The following is a 13116-nucleotide window of genomic DNA, read 5'->3' as shown; positions in this document are numbered from 1 at the left end:
TAGCGGAAGATACCGACGACCTATACAAACCATGGAAATGAGGTACCTAGGGAGAATAACGGGCAAATCCAGGAAGGATAGAATAAGAAGTCAGACTATTAGACTCTTCTTAAACATTCAACCATTACAAGAAACAATGGAAGGTAACCAAATTAGATGGTTTGGACATACAAATAGAATGGATGAAACAAGTACTGAAAGCACGCCCCCAAGGCCGAAGACCAAAAGGAAGACCAAGAAAACTCTGGAACATGAGTGTTAAAGAGATATTGGAAACACGGGGTTTGGAGTGAAACCAAGCCAACAAAATGACGACAGATAGGAAAGCCTGGAGAGCTCTCTGTAACACCTCGAAATCAATGGGTAGAGGAGGACGCGACTAAGTAAGATAATGGTTCACTTTATGAGCCTCGTAATGCCAGTTCCCCGTTACTTGACGGCATTACAGTTTCAGCATTTAATAAAAAGTTCCATATAGACTCATTCAAAACTAGATACTGCTTAGCAATCTATAGAAAGTTTATACTTTGTACTAATTACGTACGTTATACTCAAAAATTGTTATTTATTACTTTACATCCACATAGAACAGTAAAACAAATAAATTCCATTTCTGAGGAAAATGCTGTAGAAAATTTACAATGAAAATGTAAATTTGCTTTACAAATCAATATGGAAGATCATCTAAAACATTCTATAAACTGTTATGCATATAAACAAATATGTAGATAATAGTTATTCACAAGAAGTTATTACATTACGGTCTAGAATAGATTCATTTATAAAATACAGTTATTTTCTGTAAGTTGGCCACTTTTCAATGGAATCGATGATGATCAACATAGACAGGTTTCACTTTACTGTTAATGATATTTACGACGTAGTACTTTTCAACTCGTCCAAACAACCTTCAAATATATTTAAGGCTAAGTGTTAATTTGTTAAGAAAATATTGTAGTCTTTTAAAATGATCTGAAAGAAAACGTGAAAAAGTAGCATGTTTTACATTGAAAGAAAAGCTACAGAGAAAAAGTATTTTTTCTTTTTACTACATTAGACAGAACACACTGTTTAAAGTAGGTTCCGAACCACTACTTAAGTTTGTATCCGAAACAAGTATTCCAGTAGATAATCGACACTATGTTCATGTGCGTAAGGCATCCGGGCGCAAGTCCTTCTCATAATGTTATTCTTATTTGCAACACGGGTCATAGTAAGCACGAAGATCAATTTCAATAGATACCTGGGTTATATTTCGGAAACACGTAATTTCCATAAAATATTATAAACATATATCTCAACGTTGAAAGAAATCAATGATGTAAATTCCCAAACATTTTACTTGAAACAATACTACGTTTTTAGAAATCGACAGCCTATGGTGGTACATCACCTCAAGACCAAAACTTAAAAAATAAACTATTTTGTGATATTGCTCATAAGACGCGATTTATGAAGATAAAGACCAATTTTCCTTTTGGAAAAGTAATTATAATCTTGTAGTTAATTTAAAAAAATGAAATCTTTAACTTTCACGTCCCACGATTATGCCGGTTAGGCTAAAGGAGACGGTGATGAGAGACGAGTGAAATGGTGGAATGAAGAAAGTGGGAGGAAACGGGAGAACCCCGAGAAAACCCACGAGCACAATGTTTGTCTACCACAAAGTCCACACGGCGCGAGCTGGGATCGAACCAGTGACCCCAAGCACCGGAGGTGAACGCTCTACCAGTGAGCCACCGCACCCTCTGTAGTTAATTTGAGAAACTGCACGCTTTAAACTAAAGGGTGGCCCATATAAAATAGTTCAGAGCGGTAATATCCGATATCAGAATGGAAAATTATAAAAACTGGATTACCAACGTGACAAAAGACGCTGAAAAATACTTATGTTAACGTCGAGAGTATATTGGTTGACATCGCGGTTGACAGAAATTTACATTTTTCTTCAAAATCTTTTACTGTCCAATAGGAAACTATTTTCGTGTAAATAAAGGGCATCTAAAATTCGCATTCCTTAGGGTATGATAGGGAATCATTATTGCAAGCAGGTAGTGCGTACTGCTACCAACAACGAACTGAAACAGACCTGCTGATAAATCTACACGTGCTAACACTCAACAACACAACTTCTAAGGATGCACTACTATCAAACGAGACTTGTCTTTTCCCGGAATATATACAAATTTTCTTTTTGGAATACTCATACATGTTTATTCAGAACTTATGAGAGGCTCTATATTTTTCATTCAGAACATTAAATGTTAAAATCAGTATCTAATGAGGAAGATACTAGAAACAATGAAAAGGAAAATGTGTTACTCTGAGTTATTAATATTCTAAATATTGTTTGTTATTGTTGCAAAGTACAAGCATTGGTTTCCATAACTTCACATACCTAATACCACGTCCATCAGTGTAAATGCTTTCTGTAATATTGAGAAATGAGTGTCGCAAATTCTAACATGGATTACTATGATTTCGTTTTAAATAAGCAAATACAAAATTAGATACTAGTGTTTATACGTTAAATATTCATACGCTGTCTTACCTTGGTTATTTTCAATGTTGGGCAAAGCTTCAGAAACAAGTTTACTTTTTTGTTTGCCAGAAGAGTTTTTCTTAGGTTTTTGAGAAAACAGCAATGTTCTTGGTTGGTAATCGAATATGTGTGGGATAACACCATCTTTCATTTTAACAATACATTTCTTCATTAACTTATATCGTATAAAGTTTTCCATATCTTCTTCCAACTGGAACAAAACACAATAGAACGTTAGTACAAAGGAGGTAACTTGTAATGCAGTATTGATATGTAATATTTATTACAGTAATTTCGCTTTCGAAAGAAGAGTGCGAAGAAGCGAACTAAATTCGTACTTCTGAAAAATGTACTCGGGAATAATTACGGCAAATTAACAAACCAACATATGATACTAAGTACAGTTCTAAAGGAGACGAAAATGCAAATCGCATTGGAAGAAAACTTAAACAAATATTAGAATAACGTGAATGAAAAAAACGGAGCATTTGTATCGATGAACAGACGAAGCCTGAAAAAAATCCTACTATTTTAAAGGTTCTCTGTGAAACATGGCTTACGCAACGAGAATGATCTCGGGTGTTAAGTGCAACAAAAATTACATCAATCTAGTGAACATAAAATGCAACGGTTAAACTAAGACACTGTATTTCATGGTTCGAGACAAATTTGAAAAGTGAAAATTAGCGTCAGATTTTATTAGTTTTTATGTAAAAATCATCACTTACAGTAGAAGTAACTGCTCAAAATTAAATTTGACAAGAAAAGAAATCAATTTGATTTATTTGAACTACATTCTACATTACGAAATATTCTATAGTATTAATGCAATTAGTTCTCTAACGGTAAAGTACCTTTGTTTATTATATGTAAAATTCATATGGATGTATTGTAGTACTCTTATACCACTGAATACATACATAATGGAAATGCATGGTATAAATGGAAAAATATATTAGGGTGTGTGTGTATGTATGTATGGTATGCATCTTGTTGTTTGTGTGGCTTTAAGAATAACGGTTAAGCTCTTTTACTATTATTCTGACAGGTAATAGACGGTCAGTCTGCACAAGATGTAGAATACGTTTCACATTTGCATCATCTCTAAATTCCTGGTCTGGCAGACCGAGGCTCACCTTCCAATGATTCCGTGCCTTGAGAAAACGCCTTGACACTTAAAAATCTGTGATCGCAAAAAAGCAGCATCGAGGTGGCCATGATTGATTTTTAGTAGCCTCAGTCGCATTTCCACTGAAGCCTGAAGCGGAACTTGATGGCATATTGTTGCTCGTAACTTTGTTCGCTCGTTTTCGTGACGTGGCACAACTCAATATGAGCTCTCCCATTTTTTCTGTCTACATCACGGACTTGTCACTTGCACTGAGATAGAAGGTTTTATAGGCGACTAAGACACGAAATATTTTAATGTAACCAAATGCGTATTTTGATTTGGAATGCACTATATTACATTACAAAAAAATGTAGTGATGCGGTCCTCATGTTTAAGCTATATACACCTTTGGCGTGGGAGACCCCGGTTTGATTCCTGGCGGGAGGTTAAGTGGTTTGGATCCCACGTTAAATTGTAGGTTTATGTCTTTCGTAGTCTCGTTGGTGAAGGGGATGCTAAACTCAAACCAAATGAAACAAAAATATATCAAAATGAAAGAAAATCCAGACATTAATTCACAATATTTCGAAAGAAAAATATCAGTAAATGAAAATTAGACACAGAATTAACTTATATGGTTAGGGCTACAGCATTACTTACTGCTAAAATTAATTGTATATTTATTACTTTACTGATAAATTTTGTATTTAAACATGGTCTATAAAATGCTAGTAAGAGAAAGATGAAAAGAAATTTCTTTAGGTTAACGTATGATTATTTTTAGGTCTATGGGAGATGGTGGCATATTAGTGAAATGAAGACAGTAAGAGGAAACGGAATAAGCTAAAGAAAACCCATGAACAGGATCACGTCTAACAGAAAACCAATCGGAAAAATGATACACACTATGTACAATGACTTCCTTAAGAAAGATTACGCAACATCAAAGCTTACGTTTCTAAAAACATGTACACATTCAATACTTTTATCTTTTCAGAACTGAAAATACCTACTGAAATCTACAGCAAAAATGGTCAAATAGAAGCAAAGATCTGAATAAAAAGAATTGGAAGTGTTAATGCCAGGATTATTATTTTTGAGCTCAGATGAATATCCATCTAGTGTCTGTCAATAGGTATGAAAAAGCTGATACTAGTTCTTGTAGACATTCAGTAAGATACCAATACAGAAGTGGCCCCACCGATTCCAGTAACTATACGGCGTCCTGTGAGTGATGTATATCAATATTTTCTATTTGCTTAGGATGTTTCTTCTGTATTATCTTTCGTTAAGTGCGAAAAATTTACTGACACCGTCACGGACAAAGATAAACTCATTTATTACACTTTTGTCCATGAGTGAACTTCAAGTTCACTACTCTTAACTATGATTTGGAAACGACAGTGAAAGGAAACGTTGGGTATTTGAAAACTAAACTATGCTTAAAAAATTCTTTATCTACAAGAAATTACTTTGTAATTCAGTCTTCGAATTTAAACGTATTGAAGTAAACTACCTTGCAGAAGCCATCGTGTAAGTTAATACATTTATAAACTTGCACATATTTCTTTCCGTCAAACAAACGTTTAAATGCATTATGCACATAGCGTTAGTTTTTTCGGGATCAAAATTATCTTTCGTTAAATAGAGGACGCAAAACAAGGGTCGTGTTGTACTATAGCTGAAACCTCGGCCTTTAACAAAGTAGTTTCTTTAATAGAAGTTTTATTGAGTAGATTTAGATATTGAACAGCGAATATATCTGATTATGACTTTTATTTACAAAACAGTTTTCTCAGTGTATAAATCAGGTTTGCTTTATAAACGTGTATATATTTTGCTACGTTACGCTTGCATCAGGAGAATTGTTTATAATCAAAATTCAGCAGTAATATTCATGTCTTTAGATGTATTCGTTGAGAATAAAATATTCTATAAATCTTCAAGTACAATATTAACGCTCGTTGACTCATAACTAACGTATTATTCAATACAAGAAACAACGTTCAGTGATTTTCCTTTACGTTCAAATTAAAAACAAACTTTACGGATTATAAGGAATAGCATTTAAGATTACAATCGCGTACGTCGCGTTACGTTTAAAATTATTGCTGAACCCCGTTTTGAAAATTGCTTTTTTTCATATCGTTTGTCTAGGTTCTTCACTTCTTTCATAATTTACATCGTATTAAAATGTAAGGCTTCAATAATTTCAATTCTAAGAATCCATCTTTGAAAGTGTCTGACTTTTATATTCCATACAAATGCACTTTTTTTTTTTTTTTGGTAAAAAGAAATCTCTTTATACTGCTGTATATCTTCCATCATTTCACCTATCACATTCTGTATATAGACAAATACACTTCCTTCTTCAAATTTAGTTAGTACCTTTTTTCTTTGTTATTCTAGGAAATTTTCACAGCTTGATGTATGGATTTAACAACACAAACGATATTACTACACAGTATTCACTTGTAGTTTTAACCAGGCACATGCCATTTGTACAAAAACCTTTCTTAATAGCTTCGTGACACAGGCACGAAAGTTTCTGAAGAAAGAAAAAAAAAACAATCAAATCATCGTTACTAATAGTTGAAGTATTTAAGAGAAAAGAAAATGAAAGGGTGAAGTTTGTTCTATTTCTAGTTGAATACCTCTATTTACAAAGACATAAACAATTTTGTTCACACCATACATGCACATGCTAACATGTGATTTATAGAAACAAAATCGTCTATACAGAAGCAACACTAGTAACTCAAATATTTAGCATTATTTCAGGATTAAAGAATAATGAAAAGAATATTCATAATTGTTTGTTTCGAACGACAAATACGAACTTTGCAAAATGTTTCTGTAGTGGCTTGAAAACACAAAAGTTTCATTCTCTTACAACTACTTACAATGAGTAACAGCACCAAATGCGATATTTACGTCTTGTGGTATCGTAAGAGCAACGTAATCAGTTATATTAATATCCATAGTTTTACAAAACCGCTAACTTATTCCAATGCGCTTTGCTTAATAATAGTGTCCACACCACATCTGGAAGATATTTATACTAGAAAGGTAAGTTTTCAATGCACTCTCAAATTACACTCTTGACATAGGTGAATAATTGGAAGACCAAAGAAAAAACAAATTGAGCGAAGTTCAAATAGAGTTGAAGCTATTGAGATATAAATTAAATAAATTGATGAACTTCAACATCTAAGAAAAATGTCATATTAGCAATAAAATTGAGAAACATTGTCAATTGTTTACCCGAAAGACAAACAAAATATATTTTCTCTCCTTTCTCTCTCGGAATCGAGAAGACGGACGAAACAACACATTAGTTTAATGCCAGAGCCATTCTTGCGTCAATTACTGTTGTACGACCAAATATCTACAGAAGACGCTATCTCAGCAACAGCAAAAAGTTCGGATGATCGGCTCATTCGATTCACGGTTTGCATGACCCGAGTACCTGTTTCTTACTCGTTAAACTCTGACAAGACTGAAGTGTGCTATATACAGTGGTCTGAACTACTGACATCTGGTGATACACTTTCGGACAACAATGCAAGACCACAGTCGATGGAAGCAACGTAAAGCTATCTGCCGCACACATTAGAAGCAACTTTCCCATCCGTTGTACAGTACTTCCTTGCACTAATCAAGTTCCATCTCTTCCCAGTATTAAACAATGCTCTTAAATGAAGTCACTTCGATGTCAATGAGAAAGTGAAGAACCATAGAGATTTTCGATATGTAGGAAATCCTTTCTTCAAGATTTATTTTTAGATTTACCATGGTAATAATTCTTATTTCTGATGTACTAAATTCTACGGAGCAACAATTTTACATCAAAATATTGGTTTTTCTGAAAGCCTTGATAAAAATTATTAGACTCCTTGACTTTTATGACTAACTACTCAATTTCATTTCACCCCAAGGTTCATGATTGGTGGACATCAGGTAACCTGCTATGAGCTTTAGAATCTGGGTGATTAACGGAAAGCGAAGAACAATCAACAGAGAAAGATTTAGCTTCAGTGAGAGCTTTCAAATAATATTAACTATTAAATTATGTATAAGAGGTTTTCATGTAACTGTTATCCAGATTTATATAGAAATCCAACTTGACATTATTTATTTATACCTTTCTACTACATGTATATTTACTGATAATGTGCTTACAAAAAATTTCCGAAGATACTCTTTATATATATTTACGGACAAATTTCAGTTTTTGTGCTGTGCTATTTTGTACATGCATATACTTTGAAAAATAATGACTTTATTCTTGACTTTCCTAAATATCTCTGCTCATGTTGTTCAATCGAGCGGTTATTTATTGTTATTGATTCTAGTAATAAAGTGGTAATTACAGAACACTGATGCAACTGAAACAAGCATACTTCAATGAATTTCAACAATATTGGTGAGAACTACATTGACATTTAGTTAAAAATCAAATACAATCTGAATTTTACTGAGTTTGTACAACTACACATATTCCGAAGTCTACCTATCGTATCAATCAACAAAAATTAAGTTACATTATTTTCATGGTGATTTCCGAAAGTGATATCCATTATAAGAAACGTAACTGTACTCCTCTGTATACTATTTTATAAGAGTCATACCGGCATCCTGTAAGAACGTAGAAATGCTTACGTATTTTATGGGTCCATATACTTGTAAAATTTTCAGGAAAATATCTATTATTTGAAAATATGAATGAATATGTAATCAAAATAAGGTAATAATCAAAATACTCTACATGAAAAGACATATTTATAAGGATTAAATTTCTGCAAGCGAATGAAATAGGAAGTATTGAACCAAAAACTGACACATACACGTACGTGTAATTTCGTTGCAGTGTAGTGTTATCCATTACTCTATTGCATCCACAGACTTGCATTGGGGCAAAATACGAACCCAGCAGTACTATTGTAAGAAAACAAATGCGAAAGAAATACAATGATTCTTGGCTGCTTAGGGAAAGATCGGACACAACACTAAATATTGCAGGAAATTAACTGCGAAGTTAACAGCGTTTGCGATGTTAAAAGCAAAGCGTCCGCGCGAAATTGAGTAGCAAAATATTTAAAAAACTAACTAATTGATGTTATCTTTCAGTGCCAAGTCAAATGAACAGCGAATAAGGTTTTACCAACTGCTGGAAAATGCAAGCAAAATGAAGCCGATAAGTTACCAAACCGTACTTAGAGAATCGTAAAAAAATGTCTTCCAAAATACAGCAGAGAAACGATTTTTTCTGTTTACTTAGCTCAATTTATGTTCAAACTTGAGGCCATAGTCCACGAAGAAGAAGTCATGACAAAGTTTCATAACATCGTACGAGCCAAGAAGTGGTAGAAAGCTAACATTAATCAAGAAAGGCACTGAAAAAGTATAGGGTAAGCAGATAACTTTTGTGGCGTTCATCTGGAGGTCAGTGTGCTTTTCGTTTAAAGAGCACACTGCGCTTTTCTGATCTCTACGGACGCAACACCACATGTTTCGCCCTTCCTCACTTAGTTAGATAGCATTCGAGCTTTCCGTGGCAACATATCACAGGTTGGTATGTGTTTTTCAATAATTATTTCTTGTGCCCCCCTTGAACTTCATGGGCTATGTGGGGTATTATCATGTAGCCAAGCGCAAATGCTATTGAGAACATGTAGAAAATCTGCGATTCTTAAACTATTATTTCCGGTAACCTCGTTGAACCTAACGTAAGACAAGTGAATTATTTTCATGTTGCTTAGCAGAAATATTATGAAGAGCATTAAGGAGAAAATCTGTGAAGGAAATATAATTTTTATACAATTATTTTTGGTGGGCCCCCCTCAAACTCATCTAGGCCAAAGTGAGATACTTTTATATCGCAAACACAAATGTTTAGGGGAGAATAAGGAAATTGGTGAAAGAATTGGAACTTTTCAACAATAATTTTGAGCGGCAGGCTGTGCTAAAACTTGACGTGAACGCAAAATTGATAATTAATATTGAAAAAGAAAAGAAAAGTGTGCATTTTACGAATATATTACGTAATAAGAAAAACCATGATCGGGGATAGCTATTTGACGGCAATATTATTGTGCAAGTTGAGTTCTTAATTTGTATTTATTTACGACAGTAGCACGTTACAGTGTACAAGTCATAAGAAAAGTGCAACATGTTTGTTTATGAAGATGCCGACCGTTGCTGGTGTGTGAACTTTTTAAGTTAAAATATCTTACTTTATCGGTATATTTTTGTATCATTTTATTCGTACAGGTTAGATTAGTTTATTTTCGTTTAGGTTTGGTTAACTTTGCATTGAGCCCCCAGTTCCAAAACTATCCATAAACAATGTGTCAAGGTGCTGAAAGTACATAATTAATTAAATTATATATGGCTCCGTAAGTTACGCCTGGGGTTAAGTTTAGAGTTACTCCTCCGTTTTTTATGAGAATTAGGAAAATTTACAGGAGAAATGAGGTAAGAAATGATGATCTGGAGTTATTATGTGATGTTTAGGTGTGTAAGTTTAGCAGTAAAGTTATGTTTAATACATGAAAAGATATGAGGAAGTGGGCACCATTTGGAAGACGCGGAACATTCGATGATTCAGCAGCATGTCTATTTTATGTCGAGAAAACAACCTAATGAACCCCTGATCCCGTTCCTACTCCTAATACTACTTATACTACGGATCCGTATAGTAAAACTGCACGTTTTAATGTGTTTACTACTTTTTTGTAGGCATGAAAATGAAGGGGCAACTCTAAACTTAAGCCTACGCCTGTACTGAAGAAGGTATTATTTTAACTCTAAACCCACTGTACCGTACTTACATTAAAATGATCCTCACAGACGAAGGACACAGTATTTCTGCCGATGCTGTCCTGAACACGTCCACATGCTAGTATCCATGCTCGCCTTCGCTCGATATTCTTTGGAAGCGTAATAAATAGCTTGTCTGGTGTTCTCAATGACGTATTGGTACAAAAGGGTACGAGGCACCACTTATATGATGATATTTTCTTTTTTACTCGCTTTCGCACTTTTGTTTTCCTTTCTTCTCCTTCCATAACGTGATATTTTATTACTTCAACTGCAGTGTTTACTCCCAGCCATATACAGTATAGAAATAAATAATAATATTATGTCATAGTAATTTAATGTAAAATTAATTATAAAAACTTAGACTGTCATACTAGTCCTTCTATATGAATTTTGTTCTTCTTTTTCTCCAAACGTTTAATAGGTGACTCGAACTTAATTCATGTAGACTACAATTAGAAATATTTCCTTCATATATGCCCTACATGGAGGATTTTAGAAATGAACATGAAATTGTCTATAAGTAAAGGTTTCTACAAGGAAAAGGTAACAACCAAATCCGTGTAATATCATAATTGAGAGAAAAGTTCAGACCAATGTTGCCAACAACCTCTGAAGAAAATAGGCTACATGGCCTTTAGATTTTTTTTTTTTTTTTAACGCAAAAAGTGGCTAGATTTTGAACTTCCAACCTATAACCCACAGTGTGTATTTAAACCTCTTTCTTGTGTGTAGGATTATAGGTGAGTTGTAGTAAAATCTGAAATATCGAATTTTATTCGCTGAAGACTAACAAGCAACATAATGACTTTAAATTATAATAAAATCTATCAACAATTCATCTCATTTGTGAAAGTCAACAGCCATATTATCAGTTGAATTAAAATAAAACTTCATCGATGACGTCGTAGCTTGCCGAGGTGCTGGTACTTTTTGCACCATCGTAGGATAGTGGATTGGTTGTGTTTGTATAGTCTGCCATTGTTCCAATTATCAGTAGTACCGTTCCGGCAGGTCAAGGTTCTTACACACACTTCTTCTTACTATAGGAATAGCAACATGAATCATCATGATTGCATTGTGAGGTTTCAAGTTAATTTGATATCCTATTTGTTTCGTTTAATAAACAAAAACAATCTGTGTAGCTTGAAGAACCGAACATTTTTTAAAATTTGTATTAGAAATTTTTCATTTTTACAGTGAAATGCAAAAAATAAATCAATTAAAAAGTAACAAACGGGGCCGTTACCGGAGGACATTAAATTCTTTCATAAAACACTCTCTGTCCAGAGAAATCAATTAATTATATATAAAGAAAAATGGACTTTTTTTAAAAAATTATATTTTATTTTCAAAGAAAGGGCTATAAGGCTATATTTAAGGCTATAAGCATTTCGTAGATTTGTATGGCTAAATGGCTCTCCAAATAGGCTAGATTTAGCCGAAACTAGGCTAAATTGGAATCACTGGTTCAGATAGTACCCAAATGGACGGGGTTAAAATCATGGGGGAAAAGTGAGGAATGTGTAATGAAGAAATGAGAAAGTGTAAAGGAAGAAGTTGATGTATGAACGAGCAAATGAACAAAGAAGATAGATGAAAGCGTAGTATATGTGAGAACAAAGTCCTACTTGACCTCATTTTTTCTACATACCACGGGAACATGACATGCAATCGAAGGCTATCAAAGACGAACTCAATTAATGTTTTCACCTAATGTTACATGACAGGATTGGAATTTTTAATTACCAAGGGCCGGGTGATATCATTGAAATTCCGTAATTTATTTTGGATCTCTTCACTTACTAGCCTCTGCATAACTTGTTGAGAGTAACACATCGCATAACATTCAAAATGCAATTATGCTTATTCCAAGATAGCAAAAATGACTTGCAACAATCTTGCAGCAGATTTGCAATTCAAATCTGAAAAACTTGCAGCAGACTTGTCATGCAAGTCTGCAAGTTTGATGCAAGTTTAATGCAAACTTCCTAGTTGACGCTCTTCGAACTTACAGCACGGCAGTTTGCAAAGGAAGTTTCTGCAAGGGGTTTACTTGCACAGCAAGCCTACTGGAAGTTTCCACTTGCACTGCGAGTGCACAGCAAGTCGGCAGCAAGTTAGTACGGTTTGACGCAAATCTCTGCAAGCATATCACGAGCACCGCAAGTGCACAACAAGTTGGCAGCAAGTTTGTGTAGGTTGAAAGCAAGTCTCTGTAAGAATACCACTTGCACTGCATGTAAGATAAGAGATTTTTTTACGCATATAGACATATTCTGCTGTAGAAATTGATTAATTTTGTATGCCTTTTACAAACCGAATATTTACTGTATACGAACATACATACAGTATATTTTTCTCAACAACTTTGTCAAACAATACACGTTTAAAATATAAACTATCTTTACATACTGGATACTTACGTAATTATCTTAATTATCCACTTGTTTTAATGCTTCACACACTTCGCACCTACTACAAATGGCGGCCTGGCCGGGAGAGTTGCAGCAAGCCTCCAATGCAAGTGAAATCTAGCAACTAAAAATAAATTACAACATTTGCGGGAACTCTTTCAAAAACCCTGCAGCAGGTGTACAATGCACGGAAAGTCTAGCAAGTTAAAATCAAATATAGTGAA

General features: G+C 34.0%; 1 protein-coding gene across 1 annotated transcript in view; it reads right to left on the bottom strand.

The window, feature by feature from the left end:
* Positions 1-11097, bottom strand: part of LOC145675435 (uncharacterized) — a 29062-nt gene extending 17965 nt beyond the window's left edge. Inside the window, exons 1-2 of the mRNA XM_081745854.1 lie at positions 10487-11097; positions 2552-2753 (exon numbers count right to left, since the gene is read on the bottom strand). Coding sequence (XP_081601980.1) covers positions 2552-2753; positions 10487-10723 — 439 coding nt within the window. The 5' untranslated portion in view covers positions 10724-11097. The remainder of the gene's footprint in view (positions 1-2551; positions 2754-10486) is intronic.
* Between the last annotated feature and the right edge of the window lie 2019 nt (positions 11098-13116).

Source organism: Thermobia domestica, chromosome 18 (assembly GCF_964235325.1).
Source record: "Thermobia domestica chromosome 18, izTheDome1.hap1.1, whole genome shotgun sequence".
Taxonomy (NCBI): Eukaryota; Metazoa; Arthropoda; class Insecta; order Zygentoma; family Lepismatidae; genus Thermobia; species Thermobia domestica.
This window is presented reverse-complemented; position numbering and strand designations above follow the sequence as displayed.